This window comes from Lepidochelys olivacea, assembly GCF_965140295.1.
Source record: "Lepidochelys olivacea isolate rLepOli2 genome assembly, chromosome: 11".
In the NCBI taxonomy this organism is placed as follows: domain Eukaryota; kingdom Metazoa; phylum Chordata; order Testudines; family Cheloniidae; genus Lepidochelys; species Lepidochelys olivacea.
The window spans coordinates 2240316-2265117 of record NC_140421.1 but is presented as its reverse complement, the minus strand read 5'-3'; the positions used below and the strand labels follow the sequence as shown (position 1 = coordinate 2265117).

Below are 24802 nucleotides of genomic sequence, written 5' to 3'. Positions count from 1 at the left end.
AGGACCTCTGAGTGCTGAGAGCAGAAAGGGGCAGGGAGGAGCCATGAGCACGGACCGGGAGTGGAAGGAACCGGAAGTAGTGGAGGGCTGGAGTGAATGGTGGCACAGTAATGCCAGTTAGGTGCTCCCTTCTCATCCCGGGATAAAAGAACAAGTAACCACCTCTGTGAAATTAAAGGAATAAACTAAAATGACCACCTCCGCGGGTTAATTCTTAAAGCTGGTGGAACTCCCTGCCCCATGTTATTGAGGCAAACAGTTATGCAGGGTTAAAATACCCAAAGGGGTTAGAAATGATTGTGGTTAAGAACGTCTGCAGTGAGGTTGGAGAGGGGGAGCCTTCCGTGCCTCGGGGCAGCAGCTGATCATGAGGTGGTGCCAAGAATACAGCTCTCCCCCTTTGCAGAGTTAATTTCATTCCAGGGGGTCTTGCTCCTTTCTCTGAAGATCTGACCGTTCTAGCTTCCAGAGGCTGCTGATCCAGACAACTGGCTGGTCAGTGCTGGGATCGCAGTCCCTAGCGTGTTAGCCAGCGGGAAGAGAGAAGATATTAGACGTACTCGTGGGCAGAGCTCTGGGGTAACTGGCAGCCCATCCCCTGCTTGGAAGGGTCAAAGTGCTGTAGCGGGCTTAAGAACATGGAGAAGCTGTCTGCAGTCTTCCCAGCGTGGGAGAACAAGAGGCACTTTGCTCTGAGGGTCTGCGGCACGAGAGGGATTGGTCCGTTTGACGGAAGGGATCGAGCCCTGCTGGGTGGTGCTCTCCCCGCTCCATTCCCTTCAGTTATCACCCTCCAGTCCTTGCCCTCCTGTAATAACTTCACCTGCTTGAGCTTTCTGTGGTCTGAGCTGAGTATAGAGCTCTGCTTCACCTTTCCCCCCAGGCTGTCAATCAGCTAGCCCCGATTCACCCCTCAGGGTAAGCTTGTAAAGGCATCTAGGTTCCTTCAGGACAGAAGGGGCTACAGAAAGGTGAGCTCTTGTTTTCCCCTCATCCCGGACGTTTGCAATCACTTCTTTCCCTGCCAGTGGAGAAGCTCCCCTGGGAGCAGAGGAAGCTGCTGCGATGGAAGATGAGCACCGTCACCCCCAACATCGTGAAGCAAACCATTGGCAGATCCCACTTCAAAGTCAGCAAGAGTAAGTCGGCTGAGTTGGCAGGCGCTGAGGCTGTGGGGCTGTGGTGAGCTCCCTCTCCCAGCCCGGAGGGGAAGGCGTCTGATCCCTCCCACGTCTCATCCTGCTGCCCACAAAGGGGGAAACCGAGGGCAGTTCTGCTCTGGGCCTGTGTTGGCCTTTTCACTGCTGGAGACTAGAATTCGGTTAGGTGGCAGGAGCATACACGTAATGGTCTCGGCCTAGCCCCTCAGCCACGTCGCCAACGCCGCGAAGGTCTTTGCAGAGGATGGCTTCGCTAGCTGTTTCTGCTTGACATGCCCAGGGCTGGGAGAGGTGGTTGAGAGTCCTCCTGCATCTCCTAGCTCAGTGGTTCGTTCCCTCTGCGCGCTGGGGAAGCGGTCGCGTCTGGTAGGATGGGTGTAACTCATGAACACTGAGCTCCTGCTGACGTGCAAGTCTGAAATGAGGGGGCAGGGAGAAGCCGCCTTAGATCATTCAGCCCATCTTTCCCCCTACAGTGTGTCCTGCCAGGCTTTGACCAATCTAGCTGCAGGGCTCCTACTTGTGTCAGGACACCTGTCCTCAGCCCGGTGCATCGGGATTATAACAAGATGCCAGCAAAGAGGCTCTGTAGTATAGTGGAGAGGAAGCCAAGAAGTCCTGTATTCTCCCACTGCCTCCCATTCGCTTTGGGCAGGATGCTAACCACCCTGCCTCAGTTTCCCCATCAGTAAAAAGGGGTCTGGTTAGTTTTCTGCCTCCCCGCGTTGCTGTGGGAATTAATTCACTAATGTATGTATGGTGCTTTGAAGATGAGAGGTGCAGTCTGTGCTCAGTGCAGGGTGTTCTGCACCGGTGATAGCTTCACAGGGAAACTAGCCACCTAGAAAAGCTGGAGCCTAGCCAACATGGTTGGCTTGGCAGAGCCGGAGGGGTGTCAGTAGCAGGCATGCCTGCTTCCTGCTGGCACTGTCTAGGCCCCTCAGTCCTGCCCCTTGAGGGTGAGTTGGGGAGAATGATCCCGCATTCTTGTTTAAGATGAAATCTGGGCAGTTGGTGAATTTGGTCCCCAATTTTGTCTCATCTCCTCCAGAAAACAGTGACTGGTTGGGCTGCTGGGGCCATCACATGAAGTCACCTGGCTTCCGAGCCATCAAGGAGCATCAGAAGGTATGAAAGCGTCGGGGCTCAGTGCATGCGATGCCGTCTGGCCGAGCTGCATGCGCTTCCTTGGATACCCATTGCTACGGGCCGAGGAACTCGGCCAGGGTCGTATACCCTTATGGTGTGCAGTATCGAGACCACTTCCCCAAAACTCCTGCAGTAATATGTGCTTCTCTTCCTGGGAGAGGAGAAGTGAACCCTGACAGACCTAACGCAGCCAGGAGCTCCCTCTGTAACAGCTGTGCTCCGAGATCCTTGCAACTGATGCTGGGCAAAGGGTAGTGGAGGAAGATGCAGGTGTGGGGTGTGTCTGAGGGGAGGGTAGAGCAAGGGGGACCCGTTTTACTATGTGCCATGCACATCTAGTCTGATCCTTGTTGGGTGAAATCTCCAAACTCATCGGTTTTGTGGCTGAATCTCCTGCGCTGACCCCCCACCCCCTTTGACACCAAGCCCCTCTGTTCACGTTGGCTCAGGGCTGTGTTTGCAATGAGGCTTGTGGGGTTCTAGCTTCTGTGTGGTGAACCTGAGCTGGATCCAGATACCACCTTGGTGCGGACTGGACGAATACAGGGAGATAAGGGGAGCTAAGAAAGTGGATAAATGTTGGCCAAGGGTGCTGCTCAGGCTCTGGGCTTCTGCCAGCTTGGTTGCCGTAGGTGCACGTAACGCTTTGCCCCATAGACATGCACATCACCAGTAGAGGCCTAGTTCAAGTAGATACAGTATTTTTAGGCCTTGAAGTGCTAGCCATAAAGTGGCATGAGATGGTTAGTTCATGCTGACCTTGCTTGGGGGGCGGGAGGGCTTGAAGGAGAGGGAGGGAGGGTATCCCATGCCTAGGGGCAGTGTGGAGAGGGAAGGCAGGGATGTGGCTGCAAAAGGACACCTCTTTACTGCTGTTCGTTTGGTTCTCTCCCAGTTAAACCACTTCCCTGGCTCGTTTCAAATCGGGAGGAAGGATCGTCTGTGGCGCAACCTGTCAAAGATGCAGGCTCGTTTCGGCAAGAAGGAGTTTAACTTCTTCCCCCAGTCCTTCATCCTTCCCCAGGACATCAAGCTGCTGAGGAAGGCCTGGGAGGAGAGTGGTAGCCGCCAGAAGTGGATCGTAAAACCAGTAAGAACCAAGCTGGGCCAAGTGACTTACCCTGCTGCCGCTACAGCCAGATAAACTGATGGCCTCTGGTGTGTTTTCCAGCCGGCGTCGGCCAGGGGCATTGGGATCCAGGTCATCCACAAATGGAGCCAGCTGCCCAAGAGGAGACCGCTGCTGGTGCAGAGGTGAGTTGAACCTTTCCAAGCGTCCTTTGCTAAGAGCAGGTTGCAAACGGATACTCCCATGGGAATTCTGTGCCAAAACATTAACAGTTCTGCGCACAAGATTTTCAAATTCTGCATATTTTATATGTCAAAATAACACCCTGTAATCACGCCAGTTTTAGTTATTTTGGTAATTTCAAACCTGTCGGCACAATACAGACAACAAAAAAGATTCAGGACATTTTTTTGACAAATAGATTCCTTACTAGGCTTATTAATACAGGACTCTGAGTAATAATTCATTAAAACTTCATACAGAACTCTATTTCCTGTCCCCCTCCTCCCCTTCAGGGAAGGAGCCTGGGAATGAACCTGAAGGGCTGTTGGGGGTGGGTGGGAGGAGTATGGAACAGGTTTTTTTAGGGGAAGGGGATTTTTAGGGAGTTGGGAAGCCTTCCCCATGCAGACCCTGGCTGACCCCTAGCCTCTCCTTCAGTGAGGCACATCTGCCCCGGCTCAATGCTGGCACCCCACTAGCTCCTGAGCCTATGGCCCAGTCTGCCCCCGCACTAGCCCTTCTGAACCGCAGTCTGTGTCCCTCTAGCAGCCCCATGTGCATCACTCTATCTGTCCGCTCCCCGTCCTGCCTCCTAACCTGGCTCCGCAGGCAGGGCTCTGTGAGGAACTCGGCCAGCTGCTGGCTGTTACTGCCGGTCGGCCAGCTGCTATCTTCTCATGTCTTGCTTACAACAATCCTGCTGATACATCCCAGAATGGGGTTCTCTTGTTTTGCAACAGTGTTACACTGCTGACTCATATTTAGCTTGTGGTCGACTATGACCCCCAGACCCATTTCCTCAGTGCTCCTTCCTAGGCAGTCATTTCCTATTTTGTATGTGTGCAAAATTGATTCCTGATTGTTCCTTCATAAGTGGACTTTGTATTTGTCCTTATTGAATTTCATCCTATTTACTTCAGACCATTTCTCCAGTTTGTCCAGATCATTTTGAATTTTAATCCTATCCTCCAAAGCGCTTGCAACCCCTCCCTGCTTGGTATCATCCGCAAACTTTAAGTGTACTCTCTGTGCCATTATCTAAATCACTGATGAAGATATTGAACAGAACCAGACCCAGAACTGATCCCTGCGGGACCCCACTCGTTATGCCCTTCCAGCTTGACTGTGAACCACTGATAACTACTCTCTGGGAGCGGTTTTCAAAGAGTTATACACCCACTTTATAGTAGCTCCATCAAGGTTGCATTTCCCTAGTTTGTTTATGAGAAGGTCATGCGAGACCGTATCAAAAGCCTTACTAACGTCAAGATATACCACATCTACTGCTTCCTCCACAAGCCTTGTTACCCTGTCAGAGAAAGCTGTCAGGTTGGTCTGACATGATTTGTTCTTGACAAATCCATGCTGACTCTTACTTATCTCCTCATTATCTTCTAGATGTTTGCAAATTGATTGCTTTATTATTTGCTCCATTATCTTGCTGGGTACATGTGACGATGTGACTCAGCAGGGAGGGGGGAGTGTTGACCTGGGAATGTGCCCTGGGGAGGGGAGACCTGAGAGCCTGTCACCTGAGCCGGGAGGGGGAGGGGGAGGTGACACCTCTGCCCAGGAATGTGAAGACAGGCTGCAGGAGGGAACCTGCTGCGGGGGGGGGGGTTTAGTTTTCAGTTTGGGGCTGGGTGGAGGAACGCAGGGAACCCCAGGGCTGGGGTCTAAGCTCCCTGCTCCCCCAGAAGGACGTGATTGAGGGGTCCTGGTTGTACCCACAAGCTCTGTTGTGGACTGTGTTCCTGTTGTCCAATAAACCTTCTGTTTTACTGGCTGGCTGAGAGTCTCAGTGGATCCCAGGAAGAGGGGTGCAGGGCCTGGACTCCCCCACACTCCATGACAGTACAGAACTCTGTAATTCCCCGGCTGTCCTTATTTCGCTTTTTGTAGATGGGCACTAGATTTGCCCTTTTCCAGTCTTGTGGAGTCTCTCCCGTCTTCCATGACTTTTCAAAGATAATCACTAATGGTGCCGATATCTCCTCTGTCAGCGCCTTGAGTATTCTAGGATGCATTTCGTCAGGCCCTGGTGACTTGAAGACATCTAACTTGTCTAAGTAATTTTTAACTTGTTCTTTCCCTATTTTAGCCTACCTCATTTTCACTGGCATTCACTACTTCAGACGTCCAATCGCTACCAACCTTCTTGGTGAAAACCGAAACACAGAAGTCATTAAGCACCTCTGCCATTTCCACAATTTCTGTTGTTTTCTCCCCCCCCTCACACCCCCATTGAGTAACGGGCCTACCCTGCCCTTGGTTGTCTTCTGGCTTCTAATGTATTTGTAGAATTTTTTCTTGTTACTCTTTATGTCTCTAGCTAGTTTGATCTCGTTTTGTGCCTTAACCTTTCTAATTTTGTCCCTGCATACTTGTGTTATTTGTTATTTGTTTATATTCATCCTTTATAATTTCACCTAGTTTACACTTTTTGTAGGGATCTTTTTGATTTTTAGGTCATTGAAGATCTTCTGGTTAACCCAGGGTGGTCTCTTGCTATACTTCCTATCTTTCCTATATAGCTCAGGAAACCTTTATTCCTACTGAAGAATTAACATAACTGTGGGACACTTTGTCCTCCTGTTGATGGTTCAGTGGGTCTGTCATGTAGTTAGAGAGCATGGCTGCAGGGACATTATTCTCTTTGCAGAGCTTCTTCCCGAAACATACTTGGAGGAAACCTTCCTCTTTGTGAAACAGTTTGTGGCAAACACTGAAATCATTTCTTCCAGCACCAGCCTCAGATAATCTGCCTGGCAGAAGCTCCAACTTCAGCTCTCCCCCCGTGAAATACAGATCTGTTGTAGTGTAGTCCTGGTGGCTTTCTGCTCCAGCCAGCAAAGCTGTGAATTCTGTAGGCAAATCACTCAGAAACTTCCCCGCAAGGCTGAAATGGAACTGGCTGGAAAACAGAAATTTGTTCCAGCGAAAAGTTCCATGGTTTTGAAAACTTTTCCATCCCAAATTGGGATAAAAATTCAAAAATGTGAAATTTTTGAAGGAAGAGATTGCCAGGAGAACCAAAACAGAATCCTTCAGCTGGCTGGCTGCCTGCCTGGAAGGGCCTGGTCAATTTCACTGTCACTAGGCAGAAATTGACAAACTTCCAGATGAAGAGCCATGGTTTCAGTTTTTTCCAATGGAAGATCAAAATGTTACAGCAAAACTGAAATTTCCCCCCTGGTAAATTTTGATTTTTGCAAAAAGGGCATTTCTGATGGGAAATTCCCCACCAGCTTTCTTCCCCAAACTGAGCCGGGAGTCTGTCGGAACTTACAAGTGTGGAAAAACGTCTCCTTCCCTAAGCTCTTATCTCCTAAATGCCTTGTGCAATTAACCTCCCTGCTCCCCTCCTCCATTAGTAAGAAAGCTCATGCAGATTGGATTTGTTTTAAGGCAGATTGGTTCAAAACAGGGCTCAGAATGGAAACCATAGGACTGCAGGGTCTCCCTTGTGGAAAGCTCAGTCCTCGAATTGCATTATTTGGGCAGTGATTCTCGGTACTGCGCCCACCAGCTGCTGGTGCCAGGCCTTCTCCCAGCACCTAGTTGCTGCGTCTCCTGCAGCAATGATCAGGGAAGGCCCCCTCCTGTGCCATACAGAGTTTATCCACTTACCTGGCTCTCTTGTTCTTTGCAGATACTTGCACAAGCCCTACCTCATTGGCGGGAGCAAGTTTGACCTGAGGATTTATGTTTACGTCACTTGCTACGATCCCCTCAGGATCTACTTGTTCAAAGATGGATTAGTGCGCTTTGCCAGCTGCAAGTACGTCCCCAGGGGAAGCACGGTCTGCATGGGGGTGGCCGTGGTGGGCTCCGCAGGCGGGAGCCTTTTGACACACCGTGCTTACAGTGTGTTAGCCGCTCCCCTAGCGGGACGCAGCTTGTGTTGATAGGTTTGATTCTGGGAGGGGGATGCTGGCAGCCCCATGCGCAGCAAAGAGATCACAGCTGCGGGTGCTCGGGGCCATCGGAGACCGTGTTCTCTTATGCCCCTGGCTCTGAGCCCCTGTGGGTGGTGGGCAGAAGGGCCGTTAGTGTGCCCTCCTGGGAGGGAGGCAGCAAGGTTGTGTTGGAGCTGGCATTGGAATGGAATTCGTGCTGCCAGCCCCACGCCTATTGGCAATACCTGGCTCAGTATCCGATTGGCTGTTCGTTGTCCTTCTCCCCGGCCCAGATATTCCTCCTCCATGAAGAGCCTCAGCAACAAGTTCATGCACCTGACCAACTACAGCGTGAACAAGAAGAACGCGGAGTACAAATCCAACTCGGACGAGACCGCTTGTCAAGGGCACAAATGGTAGGGGCTGGGGGGCGGTGCCTGGCATTGGCAGAGACCAGGGCAAGGGCAGCTCCCCTTCGCTGCACTCTGGTTCACTGAGTGGTATTGTGCTGGTTCACTGGGTGGTATAGGAGCATTTATATCCTGCTTCTGTGCACGGAGCTCAGAGCGCTTTGCCAGGGTGCAGCAGCAGCATCTCTGTTTTAGGTGGGGAAACTGAGGCAGGGAGCGGGCGAGCGGGCTGGCCAAAGTAGGAGGGGAGGGTCACTGGTGGAGCTGGGACTAGAACCCGGGTCTCCTGAGTCCGGCTCGGGGCTTGGTCCCCTGGATCACATGTGCCACACGACTCACTAAAAGACGCCTGCCCCGCTGAGTGACGCGACACTCTGCTGCCGCTCCAAGGCTTTTACCTTTCAGTTCTGCTCTGCAGAGTCTCTCAGAATGGCCCCATTGACACCATGTTTGGGTTACGTATAAAAACCTCCTTCTCGCTGCCACCCCGACTCACTCTCCCTGGAATCTGAGGCTCATATGCTGGGTTCTGTCTGGCTCGTGAATCATCCCCTATAGAAGAGATTCTGCCAGTCGTTTTCTGCCTAACTGACATCGGTGCAACCCTGCTGTCTTCAGGCTCTGTCTCCATTCACCTCTCCACTCCCAGCTTCCACAATTTGGGGTACAGAGGTAGAACAGAGCATTCTGGGGAGTGGGTGTATTTCTGGGGGCAGAATTTGGCTGTGCCATTGGAACTTGCTTAACAATTCTGATGCATGAGGCTCCAGCCTCCCGGCCCCCTTCCCTGGGCACTGGGCCAGCTCTGCTGGGCTGATGGGGATCCAGGCCCCTCCCGTCACTGTGCTGGGTCTGCCGGGCTCAGAGGAGCAGAGATGCCACGTTTGTCTGTTACGTTGCCACCGCTGCCTGACTGCACAGGGAGCAGCACTGGGGAGATCTTGCTAATCCCTTCCGAGCAGGCCTGCACCGCAAAATGGGGGGAGAGGTGGTTCTGCCCGTGGGTGTTCTGTGATGTGTCCATTGGCTGCTCTCCCCCACCATGCAGCAGTGCCCCCCAAGTGACGAGTTCCCAGGATGCCAGGCTGTTCCTGTCTGGGTACAGGCACTGGGGTCCGAGGCCTTGGCAGCATTATAAATGGTGCATGATGCCACTTGCTGCCCAGCCCGAGAGATGCAGCGTTGCGCCCTGAGACCTGCCGTTGCCATGTTAAAGGTGAAGGCGATGGGAACCTTCCCCCTCTCCGCCGCGTGACGTAACCTTTGGGTTCCTGACCCCTTGCCAATGGGGCCATCACTGAACAGAGTTTGGGGGCCCCTGGGTGAGCATCTGGATGGGCTGGTCTGTTTTCTGCCCTGCTGGGTGTGGTGTGGGAATCTCCAAACCCCCGGGGGCTCCTGTTTCCCTCACCCATACAGCCTTGCGGACGCTGCTTTGGCTCAGAAATGTCTGTTCTTGGAATCTAGCTGGAGCCTGGTAGCTGCCTTGGGAAGGAATACTGGAGGGAGAGTTTTGTGCGGGGCCTGGTCCAGCAAGGGACACCCCTGTCAAGTGGTTGCTTTGGGGCTTCCCGCTAAGAGCGTGGTACATGTCTAGTTCTCATCAGTTCTTTCGTCATGCCCAACAAGAGCAGCAGCCAGAATCGGAGGGCAGCTGCCTGCGGGAAGGGGAGGGTGTGGGGCTCTCATTCTGGGAAGGGGGCACTGGCTCTTCCCCCTGATTGCCCAGCATTGATCGTTTCCTGGTAAGGTGCCCCACCATGGCTCCGGGGTCATTGGGACCTAGCTAAGAGCAGGGAAGCAGCTCCCTTTAACCTCTGATATGCTGGGGCTGAAGGGAATGCTGGGAGGCAGGGCCGGATCTGGTGACCTCCCTTTGCTCTCTGTCTCCACAGGGCACTGAAAGCGCTTTGGAGCTACCTGAGCCAAAAGGGGGTCAACAGCGAGGCCATCTGGGAGAAGATCAAGGACATCGTTATCAAAACAATCATTGCGTGAGTCCTGGGGCTCCTCCCAGCCTCTCTGCAGGAGAGTCCACAGCAGCTGGGGCTGTTTGCAGACCCCTTTCTTCCTTAACCCCACTGTGCTTGAAAGCCCCTGTCTCTTGGCTTTCTCGCCAGAGCCCTCCCTACATCCAGCTCTGTCCTCAAAGCCATAATAGCAGCCAGAGATCAGTGGCCATCTAGCGATGGGGCTGGACCCACCAACTGGATCCAAGCTGCCCTTTGGGAAGTTTGGATCCCACCTCTCTCTGCTTCCTGCGGCAAATCTGTCAGGACCGGTTCTCGGTACAACCAAGGGGTGGGTGTATTTTCTCCTCTCCATGGCACCTGCTGAAAGGCACGTGGCCCTTCCCACCATACACTGAGTGGAGAGAAACCTCTGTGAGTACGTGACCTTGTGTGCACAGCAGGGGACAAGGCCTTTGAGTGCTTCGTTTCTCTGCTTAGCTGCCCTGACCCCTCTCTGGATGGGGAAGGAGGCAGGAAGAAAAGTTCTCCCGTGCTGGGGGAATCTTATTCTTAAAGCAGATCCTCCCAGCCTGGGCCTGGACGTGGCTTCTTGCAGATCTGCTCTAGGGGGATCCCTCGGGACCTGACTTCAGCCCCAGGCGTGGTGGCGTGCTGCACCGCTGCTCCACACAGGGCTGGCCTGGCATTAATTCCGCTCCCAGAGGGTGCGTTGAAACAGCTGGGGAGTAATGCCCAGCAGCAGTGAGACAGCTGGGAACATGCGAGTGGCCTACCCGTCCGAAACCAAGCGTCTGCTCCCCTGCCGTCAGGTCCGAGCCCTACGTGAACAGCCTGGTGAGAATGTACGTGCGGCATCCGTACTGCTGCCACGAGCTCTTCGGCTTCGATGTCATGCTGGACGAGAACCTCAAGCCTTGGATCTTGGAAGTGAACATCTCCCCCAGGTAGGCCGCTGGCATTCCCCTGCGTCGCTGGGCGAGGGGTGACCCTTGTGTACCAGCTCCCTAGCTAGCCCCGTGCCCCTGTCTGCGATCAAAGACGCACGCTGCCTTTTGTCGAACCCTGCTTCGTGTTGTAGGAGCACGACTCGCTCCTGCTGGGGGGAGATCGTACCGAGCATGGACTCTTCCTGTGTGTTCTCGGTCCTAGCAGCTTTCTCTGGTGCCCCGCCGCTGGGGTTGGGCGAGCCAGTCGCCTCGTAAGAGCTGGGGTGCTCACTCCTGACTCTGGGGTCCTAGACCTCTGCAGTTGGAGATGTGCCCTGGTAGTGATGCCGACCCATCCGTTCTTTAAGTGGGAGCACCCTGACCTCCCCTTACCTAATCCGTCCGCTCAGAGGAAGGCACTGCGTTGTTTGAAGCGCTGCGAGGGACCGGAGCAGGGCTGTGTCTCATACCCCCAGGGGACTGGGCAACAAGGCTGTGGCCTAGTTAGACCTGACGAGCGTAGATGTCTGTAGGTCATGGGGAGCAGAATGCCTCCACTGCGTGCAGCTGGGAAGCCCTCCTGCTCTGTGAGCTAAGCGCCTGGCCATTGGGTCCCGAAGGAATTCCCTGCGTACATGACCGGCCTGGCTTTCACTGATGCATCCTGAAGTAGGAGACTGGGCTAGATGAAGCGGTGGGTCAGAGGTGGCTCGGCAGTTCCTACGTTCCAGACAGCAAAAGCGAAAGTGACAATGGTCTTGCAGCTGTCCGCTGACACCAGGGAAAGGAATGGGTGGTTCCAGTTTTTAATGGATGCCTGGGCACCAGTCCTCCCCCTCAGTGTCCTCAGCAGAGAAACCCCCAGGCTGACCAGGCAGGGCTCTGTCTAGGGCGGGCTGAGGCACATGAGTTCAAGGCAGTGAGGCTGCCTGTGCTGTCCCTTCCTCCGTGGAGAGGGGGCGCTAGTCCCCAGGTTTGTTGATTTCGTAGCTGCCACCAGCATTCAATCAAACTGAACCCAGACAAGCCCCATGAATGGCTCTCCAGCTGGGGGAGGCGGGCAGGGCTCCTGGAGCTCAGACAGGTCCGTTTGATTTCCTCGCAGCCTCCATTCCAATTCGCCGCTGGACGTGAGCATCAAGGGCCAGATGATCCGGGATCTCCTCAACCTGGCTGGCTTCGTTCTTCCCAACCTGGATGACGTGGCATCAGGCTCAGGGAGTGCCAGCAGCTCCGCCATCAGGTCAGGGCGAGGCTTGAGAAGGGCCTGGCTATGTGGCCTCTTCCTTCCAGACCGTCTAGCAGGGATGGACATGCCCAGCTGCCGATGCTCCATGGCATTCCCTCCCCCCCGAGGCTCTAAGCCATGCTGACAGTCTAAATCAAGGCTGACCTTGGGTTGCCAGGTGCCCAGTGTTTGACCGTAAAGTCTGAACAGGGGATCTGACGGTGTCCGGTCAGAAATACTGACCAGACACCCGAGTCTGGTTACTGTGGTGGGGGGAGGTGCTGGCTCCTCGCCTGCACCAGCCCATACTCAGCTGGGGCTGCCTCCTACCTGTGTCGGGCAGCTGCAGCTCCCAGCCCAGCTGCGCAGGCCAGTCCCTCCCGACCTGGGCAGGGGGGAGGGGGAAGCAGTGAGTGACGGGGTAGGGGGAAGGGGAATGAATGGGGGGCTGGGTTTTGGGGCCCTCTTGCTAGAGTGTCCGGTTTTTAAATATTAAAGTTGTTAAGCCTAGGCTGACCCATGGGAACGTGGCCTGCAGCTGCCCTGATCTTAACCCGCAGGGGTAGCCTGCAGCGCGCCGGTCCCAGCATGCTCCATTACCTGTGCGCCTCCTCCTATTGGTGGAGCCACCCTGTGTGTAACTAGCCACTAGACTTCCTGGCAGGCATTTCCACTGTAAACCCTCAAAGGCCTTCGTGGGCCCAGAGAGGCACCACGGTAGGTTTGCCCCGTGTTCCCACGAGCTGCAGCGTGATCAGGTTCAGTGCATCCGGGGCCTGATCTGCATATCCGTCCCTCGGAGAGGATGGGCTGCTCTTGGTGCTGTCACCACATTCAATGTTTCCTCTTCCTGGCGGGGGAGGGGAGGTTCCTTGCTGCATCTGAGCGGTCTTGCGACCACAGAAGGCCGTCAAGGAGGGGAGATGATCCGGGGCACTGGCCGTCCCTCTGGCAAGTCTGGACCCTGTTGTCCCTGGAAGTGGCTACCAATGGGCAGAGGTCCAAGCGTTAAGTGTCCGTGCAAAACAGGCCGTTGTGGCTGTAACTGCAAGTTCACAGGGGCAGTTGTGCCTTGTTCAGTTTGCAGGAGTCTCTGCTGTTCATCATTTGACCTGCACCTCTGAATATGCTGTCACCAGTCTGTGTTCAGGGACTGTCCCCCGATCGCCGGCTGCTTGTCTGTCTGAGATGGGCTAGGTGCTTTATTACGGCTCCCGCACAGATCTGCAGCCCTTCCCTTTGGCTTTTATTAAAGGGGAAGGCGATGCGAGAACTATCCCTGCCTCCAAACGTAACCAGGGTGAACAGCCAAGGAGGGGTGATCAAATGGATTTAGTTCCAGCTCTTCTTTCTGCCAGCTGCTTTGTGAGGCACGCTCATGTACCCGCTGTGCCCCCCAGCCCCCACACTCCCACGGCCACGGGCTGGCTAGAGCAAAAATAGGGCCAATTTCTTGCATACTCGTGGCCGTTCAATATATGGTCTGTACCTCCCTAAATGCAGCATTTTACTATTGCAGGGGCAGCCGCGCACCTCCCAGCATTGGTATCAAAAAAAACCTCGAAACGTTTCATGTCACTGCTGTCAGCAGCTAATCATAAGAGTTACGCAGCAGGCTCCTGCCATTTCCGTTTAGGCTGAATCTCTGCTCAGTTCATATTCAGTGTTTCTCCTCCTCTGCTGTTCAAATCCCACCTGGCCACGCGCTCTTGTTAGAACTCCTGAGCCGGGGGGCGCATGGAATCCCTCGGTAGTGACCTTAGTCGTTCAGTCGCTGGCCTCTGGGACTGAACCAATGCCCCAAGCTCAGAGCTAGGGCAGCTGTGCTGCTGAATGCACCACCTCTCAGAGGAGGCCCAAAACTGATCACTACAGCTCAAGTGTTAGCCCAGGTGTGACCAGGAGCCAGCTGAGGTCAGTCAATCAGGGGGAACTGCAAATAAACGCTGGTGGATATTCCAATACTTAGATTTACCCAGCCAGTACAAAACACCTTCTGTAGTACCTCCCTGGTGACTCAGACGTCCAAACAAGACAGTTCCCTTAAAGTGCCCAGCCTCAGGGCTCCATCCAGACACACCTGTCAAACATATGATGATAAACTCTGAAAATCTTGTCTCATCATATAAAAGAAAAGGTTCTGCTGACCCCAAAGGACCAAGCCCCTGACCCAGCTCAAATAATAACTTTAGATCTTACCCCAAATACACGCTTACAGTCAACTCTTATTAACTAAACTAAAATTTATTAAAAAAGAAAAGGGAGAGCGTTGGTTAAAAGATCAATATGCAGACAGACTTGAGTTCAATTCTTGAGGTTCAGATACACAGCAGAGATGAGTTTGTAGTGGCCGAAAGTCCTTTTAGAAATAGTCCAGAGGTTATAGTCCAATGTCCGTGTTCAGGGTGACTCCAGTCAGTGACTGGGGATCTCAATCCTGATGGCTTAAGGTTCCCCCCTCTCGAAACCCAAAGCAGATCTGAGATGAAGAAGAATCGTGTCCCAGGGTTTTTATACATTTCCAGCAGCCTTTTGGCCTGAGAAAACAATCGGCTTCACTTTCCTTCTCCCAAACACCCTGGCCATTAGCCCAGGGTCATTTATTCATCAACAGTTCAGACGCGGGTTCCCACAGCCTTCACAGAGATGAGAATACCGCTTCACTCAAGCGTCTTCCTAAGTGTCCGCAAAAGGCACAGGAGGACTTGTGGCACCTTAGAGACTCACCCATTGATTTGAGCATGAGCTTTCCTGAGCTACAGCCCACTCCATGTTAATATTCCTCTTTTGATCTTTGAATCAAAGCTAAAGCCATAGACAAGACTTGTTTGCCTACATCACAAGACCTGAGAAACATCTCCCCTTCTACCTCTAACAATGCCGGCTGCATTTCAAATCGCTATTCATTTACATCTCTTCCTAACCAGTCTTTAAAGTTCAGCCATGGGTCAGGTCAGTCTGTGAGTTAATTAACTCTTTCTGGCCCTGTCACTTTTCAGTGAGATCTTAATTTTATTAAGATGTTAAAATTAAAAAAAAATGGTACAGAGTTTAAGCGTAGACAATTCTGGTTATCAGGGAATAAGGTACAGATTATCAAGGGGTGCAAAATTCGATTTAGGATTGGATGGCGTAAGGAATACATAATCTGCAATATCCCCCTGATGGGGGGTGAAAGGTTAACGGGTCAAAGTACAAACATTGAGATATTGGGGGTATGTTGTTCATATAATGGCTATGTTCAGGTGCGGGATATAATGAGTGGATACGATGATGAGGATGGATTTACCCTCATTTGGTGAGATTTAATGTTCAGGGAGTTTATGGTTCCAGTTCATATGGTCCATACACTCAGAACGTCACATCAGGTCTGGCTGCTTTCCATATCCAGCAGCTCCCTTTTCTCCCCCACTTCTCCCTGCTGTTTTGGGTGGCTGGGAGGTGGTTCTTCACTTCCTGGGATAAGCCGCTGGTGCCCTTAGGCTGCTGCTATAGTTCAGTGAACTTGGAGGTGCTGTGGAAGGGGGTCTCCTTGCTGATCTAAGCGTTCGTGGTGGAAGCAGGAAGTGCTGACTGAGCCGAGCTCACCCTTGGGTGGGGAAATAGTGATTGCACATATCCTTTGCTTAGTCTAAGCAGCACCACGAAGGAGAAGCTGAAGTCGGCCCCGGAGCAGTTCACGGCAGAGAAGATGAAGCGAGCTTATTACTTGACACAGAAGCTACCTGATCAGGTGTGAGACGCCACTCTTCCCCAGCACTCGCCGCAGCTGCTTCGGTCTGGCCCCCCCGACGAGTTGGCACTGTGGCATGTTCCCGAATTTCAGTCCCCTGCTGTTTATCCCCTTTTCACACTGCATCCCCTCTGACTGGGGCAATCAGGGTTCAGTCCAGTTTGTCAAATGGGGCCTCCTCTCAGGAACTTCTGGTTTTCATCCTTTATTTGCCTAAAAATTGAACAGCCCAGTTCCCTCCACAGTTGTTTTCATGCCACTTGCTTTACGTTTGCAGTGGTTACATCCTGACGTCCTACCTCTCCATGTAGCGTGGTAGCTCTCCCGGGGGGAGAGCTGTCTGACAGGCGCCTGGACCACCAATGAATTCGTTCTAGGAGAGAGCAGGACAGACCTATGAGGGCGACTGTATAAAGGGGTGGCTTGTGATGGTGGGGGCAGGGCTCAGCCGCCCTGGGGGTTGTTTCTGGTTTGTATCTGATGTTCCTAAAGCTCATGCTTCAGGGTTTGTCAGCCACCAGCAGGGGTCAGGAAGGGATGTATACTGGGGGCTTTTTAAATCTCCTGCCTCTGAAGCATTGGGGTAGCCACGTCTAGAGACGGGCATCGGGCGCGGAGGGGCAGGGCTCTGAGGTGGCATGGAGCATTCTCTCTCTCAGGTGTGTGGCTGGCTGGCTCCGGCTCACATGCCCAGGGTCTAGCTGATCTCTGTATGTGGGGTGGGGAGGGAATTTTCCCACAGCTCAGAGTAGCAGAGATCTTGGGGGTTTGTCTCCTTCCTCTGCAGCGTGTGGGTCACTTGCCAGGTTCATCTGGGTGTATCTCATGTCAGCATTGCCCTCCATGACGGGGTCCTCGGGCACTGATGCCCCTCGCTCCCTCCTCTCCTCTGCCTGTGGTATGTCATGGGCTGGTCTCCTGTGGGCTGTGCCACTCAGGATCTCATGTCCGTTGGGAAGGTTTAACCAGGGGACTTAGGGATTGGGACTCTGTCCCCAGCTCTGCCACGCCTCCTTTGGGATCCTGCAGTTAACCTGTGTGCCTCAGTTTCCCCCTCCTTAATATCTGCCTGCTGCTCAAGGGACATCCACTGTCCAGTGCACTGCGGTCCCGGGGTAAAAAGCACCGTGGGGCTGGACAGTAGGGAGGGGCATGGGAATCTCTAGCTCTCTGTGACCCTGGGGCACTCTCCGCTGCAGGATTTCTACTCCTCCATCCTGGACATCCTGACCCCGGATGACGTGCGGGTGCTGGTGGAGACAGAGGATGAGTTTTCTCGGCGTGGGCAGTTTGAGCGGGCGTTCCCGACCCGGATCGCCATGCGGTACCTGCGCTTCTTCGAGCAGCCGCGCTATTTCAACATCCTCACAGCCCAGTGGGAGCTGAAATATTACTTGAACAAACCCAGAGGTAACCAGCTGCCCCCGGGGATCTCAGCCCCGGCGCTGGTGCTGGCCAGGGCAGCCCCATGCTGGTGGCTCTAGCTGGCTGGCGCACCGGGCTGAGTGGAGCAGGCCGTCTTCACAGCAGCACTGGGGAGCTTGTTCTGGTGCCAAGCTGCGTGACACCTGAGGGAAGCCCAGATCACCGCTACTGAGCAGCCATCAAATGGTTGGACAGCCCAAGAGTAGGCAACCCTGAGAGGTGTGGGGCTGGGCAGGGCTGGGTCTTGTCCCGTTGGTCATCCGGTGCCGTCATCAAAAACAAACACACCGGGCCAGTCGGGACCATCTGCCCTTCTGCATGAGGTTTTGGGGCCAGCTGGCTGCCCCACGGCCATCGCGTCCCGAAGAGACCTGTGCTTGCTACATGCAGCAGAGCACCTCCACCCACACACCCTGCAGCAGCTCCTCCGCTGGGGCGCTGCTTTGCGGTCACTGGTTCTGAGCGCCCCAGCAGCCCCAGCTGGCCTAGGGGCCGTTCCCCTTGGGGGGTGTTGTAGCTTGTCCTTCCCCTGTGCATTAGGCCAGGCTGCCTGTATCTCCTGCAAAGTCGGCACACCCCTTTCGGCAAAGGGACCTGTTGGTGCTCAGAGCACCTGTAGAGTTCACCACTGTCCCCTACACAGAGGGGCTCTCGCCCTCCCTGCCCCGCACCCACCCGAAAGGGCTGAGCTGCAGTCCTGTCTCCAGGTACGCAACGGGCGCCTTGCTGCGAACCTCTGGCCCTTCCAGTAATGTCCCGGCACCGGAGACAGTGAGTGCTTCTCCCCGTCCCCGCCGCCCCGGGGGAGGGGCATTAGACTGCTCCGTTTCACTTGCCGTTTCCCAGGCCCTGGCCCCCTCCTAGGGTCTGAGATCCCAGCACTGCTGGGGAATGTTCAAATTGTTCAGCAACCCCCCAGGAAATGTCTGCAGTCTGTTCGGGTTTGTTCCCACCTGGGAAGCGGGGGGGGGGGTCAGGTCTGTGCCCCCTTCTTTTGCTGCCGTGCGATGTATGAAGGAGGCCTCTGAAGTGGGGGACAGTTCTGCCTGTTGAACACTTGAAATGCAGGTCTTGTCTCCCCTGGGAGACTCTCAGCCGATTAGGAGCTAACAGGACAGGCAGGGGGTATCCAGGACAGGGGTTGTGTACCTGGGGGAAAGCCTAGACTAGCTTTGGATGCGGATTAATCTAAACTGCACAAGGGCACTCAGTGTGGAGTAAGAGCCCCCACATTAGTTGTTGTGCTTTAAATCCACTCCCAAGCTCCTTCACACTAACTTCCCCACATAGACATGCCCTTACTTGAGAGGGGAAGTGATTTCTCTTGAGACTGCTCCAGAGTCTGTCAAACACTGAGAGGCAGATCTTTGAGCCAGCATCTCCCTCCCCTCCATGGAAGAGCTGTGTCCATGGCAGACCTCGAGTTCTCCAGCAACACCAGAGATCCTTCCACATGAGCAGGGAAGCCAGCCCAGCCCCGCCCGGCATTTCCGCTGCAGCCGAAAAGGGTCCAGCCCCAGCCTTTGTTCCCCCTTCGTTCCTGGACATTCCGTACGGTCCCCCTTAGAAACCAGCCGCCTTCTGCAAGGGGTGGCAGCTGAATGCAAAGCAGCCCCCTTTGTCTCTTGCAGACGGATTTGGCCCTGCGGAAGCATCAGGCTGAATGGCCTCTCGCCTCCCGCAAGTGGCAAAATGCATTTTTCCCTTCAGGCCGCTGGGCCGTGTTGCAAGGTCCCTGAAGGACAGCAGGGCCCCCTCTGTTAGATGTGCCCAGGCCAGGTAGCAGAGCCATGGTGACTCCAGCGGGGAGGCCTCACTCTGCCTGGCCCGCACCCCCCGGCGTCTGACTTGGCAGCTGAACGTACTGTGGTTCCCAGCTGCCAAGAAGGGGACAATGCTGGCTCTGTGTTCTGCTTTTTCGAAGGCCCCTTTCCCTGCTGGGCTCCGTGTATAATGTGACTGGCAGGGAGCCTGGCGAGGGCTTTGGGGCATATGGGATCGCCAAGCTGGGCTGTCGTTCGGGTGTTACCAGGCAGGTGTAATGGGCCCTGGGATGAGATCAGGCTGCCCTGGGGCATTCAATGTAACATCCCTTCTCCTTTGAGAGGACCCAGGGGGTTTCCGCTCTTAGGATGTGCCCTGGGCCAAGTTCAACTCAAAGAACACCAGGCACCGTCATAACCTGCCCCGTCCAGCGACACAGGCTCTGTTTGCCAGCCTGAGAGCTCTCTACCAGTGCCGGGTTGTTGGACAGATCCCAGCTTATCATAGAATCTCAGGGTTGGAAGGGACCTCGGGAGGTATCTAGTCCAACCCCCTGCTCAAAGCAGGACCAGCCCCAACTTGTCTTCATGTGGGAGGGACTCGGAGCCCCATGGAAACAGATCAGCTGGGTTTGGAAAGAGACAGAGTAGTTTTGTGGCCACTCTTTGGAACTGCCGTGTTAAGAGAAGGGGAACCAAATCTTCAGGGCAAGAAGCCGATCAGTGAGCTGGTGTGTTCTAGGGCCGTCCCCTTCCCCTGAAGCATCCCATATGGGCCCCTGCCACATGCAGGAGACCAGACTTAAGGGCCCAGTCTGGCAAAAGCTATTGTTTCTGGGTGTGGCCGGGGACACCCGGAGAGGTGTGACATGCCAGGAGCCCAGCCTCCTCTCTGGGTTGCCTGCATCTTACTGCTTGCCCGTCCTTTCCTAGGTTTGGATCTGTTAAGAAACTGGTGTCACAAGGGATACCTCAGCGGGGCAGTGACGGACTTGGCCCAAACGGTGAGTGTCTTCCTCGATCCGGCTGTCCACAAGGCTGTCCCCTCACCGTCTCTCTCAGCTCCTTCCCTCTTTTCGGGCCCATGAGCTCATCCTGGCCAAGTGTCCTGAGTCCAGAGGCTTTCCCTGCCTTTGAGCGTGGCTGGGAGGAAGCCCCATGGCTCTGGGTTTTCATCACTCACCACTTCCTCTAGTTTCCTCTCCCTCCCTTAGCGCCAGCGTTTTCCCTGCTCTCCCCACCCATATCAAAGGGTCAAGCTGCAAGCAGAACGCATCTGCCTGCCTGTCTCGCAGAGCCATGGCCCTCAGCCTCCAGGCCCCGTTAGATGTTCCACCGAACTCCCTTCTCCCCGTCCACCTCCGGGGGACACCGCGGGACCCGTCGGGTCGGTTCTAGCTCTGAGGCTGAGGAAGCGACGGGCTCTGGTGCGATCCGGCGATTGCAGCGTGTGAAAGGCGCCTTTTAAACCACTTTCCCTGACTCCGTCTCTGCCCTGAGCAGGGGAATTCTGCCATTACCATTCTTCTCCCCTCCTAGTGGTCACTGCCAAGGCCCCACCTCTTCCCCAAGAGTGACAGCCACCTGAATGGCTTCTGCAAACTGGAGTCGGGCCAGTTCAGGTGAGTCCTGGGGCGTGTCCCCAGTGGCTGCAGCCAGGGCCTGTGGGGAGGGGCGGGCGTACCTGGCCTTGGGGCTGCCCTACTGGGAAGGAGCTCGGACGGATGGCAGAGCTGCACTGGGGCGGGATGAGGGGCTGCCCACCATGCCTTGGCTTTCGAAGGAGCCGTCCGTCAGGCTAGGCTGACGCGCCCACGTGCGTGACCTCTCCTGGGTTCTGGGCACCCCGCCCATGGCACTGGAGTGGGCGTGGCGGGAGCTTGCCCAGCCCTGGGGAGCAGGTCAGGGGTACAGGGCACACTCACTCCTGCAGCTGCTTTGTAACGAGTGGAGCTGTCCCGTCATCCCGGGTACTCCTGCGCCTGCCTCTTGCCCCCCGCAGCGAGCCGGGGACTGATGCCAAGGCCTGCCAGGGGGCGTGGCTGGGACGTTTGGGGGCGCGGGCGGATCAGAGCGTTCGAAGCATCCCTTTCTCCAGAGCTCCGTGTCCCCAGGCACTAAGCGGCCTGATGTTCCCTTTTCCTGCAGCAAACCTCTTCCGAGAGATGCCGAGGAAGTTCCCAAGTCCCCGGAGCCCAGCGCTTGCCCCCAGAGTTTGCCTCTGATCAGATATGCCGGTGGAGCCATCAAGAAACCCGTCCTCCCGCGGACACAGAGCCACCTGTCTGACTCCGCCTTGGTCATGTGACCGAGAGCCAAGGGCCCCTCGCCCTGGCGGGGGGCCGCACAAACCTACCTCAAAGGAAGACGCTGGTGCTGGAGGCCGGCGAGGCGGGGGCGACTTGTGGGCCGCGCACGGGCCAGAGGGTATTTTTGGAGAGGGATTATTACTCGGCCAAAGGGTTAGATGCTCAACGTATAGTTTTTAAAAACAAAAGAAACGTTCAGGCACCGAAGCCTTGAGAAGGCAGGTTTGTCCCTTAGCACGGGGGAACTGCAGATCTGCAAGTGCCTCTCCACTGCCAAGTGCCCTCGCGGGGAGGGGCCGGAGGCTCAGCGGGGGCTACCGAGCAAAGGGGCGGGGGTATGTGTGCTTTGACCAGGCTGAGCTCTCGCTTAGCTTAGTCTCGTATGGTTATCGCAGGCTAGTGTCTCCCGAGCCCTGGTAGCCCGGCAGGGCTGAATTCCTGCTAGCCACCAATCGTGGCTTGTGATCCCCAACTCAGCCTTGCCAGGAGCTGCAGCTGGCCCTCAGGCTCCATTCCTACGTTTCTCCTCCGGAAGGAGAAGACTTTGGGGTCTTTTTAATCCATGTGCGTCGGTCCTACAAGAGCAGCCCCTGAACTCTTAGCAAACCTCCCCCCTCCACTCCCCAACCTGACCCTGGTCCCCGAGGGAAGCCAAGGGGGGCGTTAGAAATCAGGGAGTTGTCACTGCACTAGCCACTAGCAGCAGCTGCTGCTCCGCGGAGACCCTGCTCGGGCCCCATTACACTGTAAACGCAAGGCAGGCAGGGGATCCCAGCCGAACAGGCTTGTCTCCTGCCCCTTACAAACACTGTTGCACTCAGTAGTGTAGATGGCCTCTTGGCTCTGGTCCCTACCCGGGCCAATGCTTTGGTGTTTGTCTGGTGAGAGAACCCGAGGGCCATCACGTCGCGGTGAGCCGTTAGCACTGGGCGGTGTTGGGGTGGAGATGGGGCCGTATACGGTACATGCACAAAGAAGGATTGCAGCTGCCCCCTGCTCTCTGAGGCCAGTGCGGTTCCGGGAGGCCCCATCTCCTCGGTTGGGGCCTTTTTATCTGCCTTTTGCCAAGGCCCTCCATTAAAGTTCAACACCCGAGCTGCGCTGACTGGTTTGTTTGGCGGGGTGCGCGGTCCAGCCAGCGGCTGATCTTCCATCAGACAGTGGGACGATTCCTCCTGTTCCTTTCTCCTGTCTCAGCCCAAACCCCTCCTAGCCCAAGGGGGCCCAGTGCTGCTCGGGGCCTCAGAACCAACCCCTGGCCCCCATTTTCTCCCCGGTCTTCGCCCTGCTCGGTGACCCGCTCTCTTTCGGCGGGGAGCCTCCCCTCTGAGCTGCGCCAATGTGCAGGCGAGGGCGGCTGCAGCCTCTGCTAATCCAGCCATTTGCAGGGAGGGGGCCGGGGCAGGGGGCGGCCGTGTAGGTACAGTCGCACCTGGCACCACGAGGGAAGGACACTTGCTACTTTCGTGCTGGGTGCTGACTGATGGCTCGGCTGACTCCGTGTCCCCAGCCCTGGGCGCCAGGAGCCTGTTTCATGTTCTTGGTCGTGGGTCGCTGCTGATCTGTCAGGTTGGGAGGGGACAGGAGGGCGGTGACCCTGCAGCCTTCTCCTTAATGGCAGGAAGGACTTAACCCCTTGTCTCCCTTGTCCCCCCGCCCAGAGGCTCAGCTCCCCACAGTGGCTAGAGCCAAGTCCCAGCGGGTGATAGGCCAGCTTGACCTGAGCAGCGGGGCTGTGCCATGCTGAAGGCTGGTATTAAAGATGAGGGCTGGCTGCTCTATTGCCCGGAGCAGGGTTCGCCCCCAGCACCTCCCACGTCTCCCACCTGCTGGGTAACGGTTGGGATCTTTCCAGATCTGACTGAGCTGCTCTGGCCCCGGGGGGAGCAGCTTGGGGGAAACCGGCAAGGGGCAGGGGCGTCTCGTCCGCACTGATGGTGAGCAGGCTGCCGTGTAAGTGCTGTAATTCGAAGGCATCTTGCTGCCAGGCCCCTGGGCTCGCTCGCTCGCTCGGGCTTTGCTGGAGGGCAGGGGAGCTTGTTAGCCTTTAAGGTGCCACAAGTCGTCCTGTTCTTTTTGCGGATACAGACTGACACGGCTGCTACTCTGAAACCTGCATGAAGTAAATGTCTTAAGGGGGGACGTAGGGGAGGTGCACATTCACCAGACGGGTGAGGGTCTTCTCTCCTCCTGGCACGGCGAGTGCCCGAGGGCTGCGAGCAACACTGAGCCTCTGTCCGGGTCTCGCTGGAAACCAGCACTGGAGCTGGGCTCGAGCTCCAGGACCTGCCCCCCTGCCCTTTGCATCCTGCACGTTCCGAGCCCAGTGTGCTCAGCCCCCGGGGCTATGGAAAGGGGGAGACGTACCCGGCTCTGCAGCGGTCCTGGCAGAACCACCCACAGCAGCGGACTCCTAGGACCCTGCCCTGGTACGCGGGGGGAATGGGATGGTCCACCTGCAGCTGGACTTTCTCCCCGCTGCCCCATTCCTCATCTGTCTACCAGGAGAGGCCCCATCTGCCTGGCAGGGCAGCCCCCCTTCAGCCTCTCCCTCCCCACACTACGGACCAGTCTGGTTCTAGGCCCCACCCCTCCTCGGGTGTGCACACGGGGTCGCAGGGCTGTCCCCTTCCCCGTGCCCCAGCAACCTGCTTCGTGCTTGCTGAGCCACCCGCTGGATTCACCTGCCTGGATGAGAGGCCCCCCCGTCTCTTGCGGGACTTTGTAAGGGGAGAGCCCAGGCCTGCGTTGTTCAGCCCGTGGGACTCGCTGCCAGGGGACGGGTGAAGGCCGCACATGTAACTGGCGTCTAAAAACGGTTTGGTAAGTTCACGGAGGACAGGTCCAGTGGTGGCTGTTAGCCAAGCTGGTCAGGGGCGTAACCCCTACACGGGGTGTCCCTAAACCTCTGAGTGCCAGGAGCTGGGACTGGCCAACGGGCTGGATGACTCAGTAATTGTCCTGTTCTGTTCATTGCCTCCGAAGCACCTGGCCCTGGCCCCTGTGGGAAGACAGGATACTGGGGTAGCTGGTGTCACGGAGTCCCCAGGCGATGCTCTGGAACCGCTCCCTACGAAGCCAGGCAGGACTCTGGGGAAGTCTCCTCTCGGGGAGCAGCCTGTCTGCAGGACACACAGCTCCCCTTGCTTCCCCCTTCCTGGGTCTGACCTCGGAGCATTCAGCCTCCTCTACCCCTGCCTGCGCTTCCCACAACGAGTCCACTCAGGCGGGGTCCTGGGGAAGCCAGAGGGTCCTGCCCCTGACTCCGCAGTCAGACGGGACTCTCAGCCAGCCAGTAAAACAGAAGGTTTATTAGATGACAGGAACATGGTCTAACACAGAGCTTGTAGGTGCAGAGAACAGGACCCCTCAGCTGGGTCTATTTTGGGGGGCATTAAGCCAGACAACCCCATCTGCCCTTCACTCCGTGTCCCCAGCCAGCCCCAAACTGAAACTCTCTCCAGCCCCTCCTCCTCTGGGCTTTGTCCCTTTCCCGGGCCAGGAGGGCACCTGATCCCTTTGTTCTCCAACCCTTT

General features: G+C 55.8%; 1 protein-coding gene across 2 annotated transcripts in view; it reads left to right on the top strand.

Moving 5' to 3' along the window:
- Positions 1–22361, top strand: part of TTLL4 (tubulin tyrosine ligase like 4) — a 45720-nt gene extending 23359 nt beyond the window's left edge. The window contains exons 6-19 of one of the 2 annotated variants that reach the window (XM_084643647.1): positions 1029–1139; positions 2212–2288; positions 3205–3399; positions 3481–3563; positions 7253–7381; positions 7793–7915; positions 9805–9903; positions 10692–10826; positions 11914–12051; positions 15667–15769; positions 16969–17179; positions 19891–19961; positions 20497–20579; positions 21106–22361. In XM_084643647.1, coding sequence (XP_084499773.1) covers positions 1029–1139; positions 2212–2288; positions 3205–3399; positions 3481–3563; positions 7253–7381; positions 7793–7915; positions 9805–9903; positions 10692–10826; positions 11914–12051; positions 15667–15769; positions 16969–17179; positions 19891–19961; positions 20497–20579; positions 21106–21265 — 1718 coding nt within the window. In that variant the 3' untranslated portion in view covers positions 21266–22361. The remainder of the gene's footprint in view (positions 1–1028; positions 1140–2211; positions 2289–3204; positions 3400–3480; positions 3564–7252; positions 7382–7792; positions 7916–9804; positions 9904–10691; positions 10827–11913; positions 12052–15666; positions 15770–16968; positions 17180–19890; positions 19962–20496; positions 20580–21105) is intronic. The other variant, XM_084643648.1, reaches the window with a different exon arrangement.
- The last annotated feature ends 2441 nt before the right edge of the window (positions 22362–24802 follow it).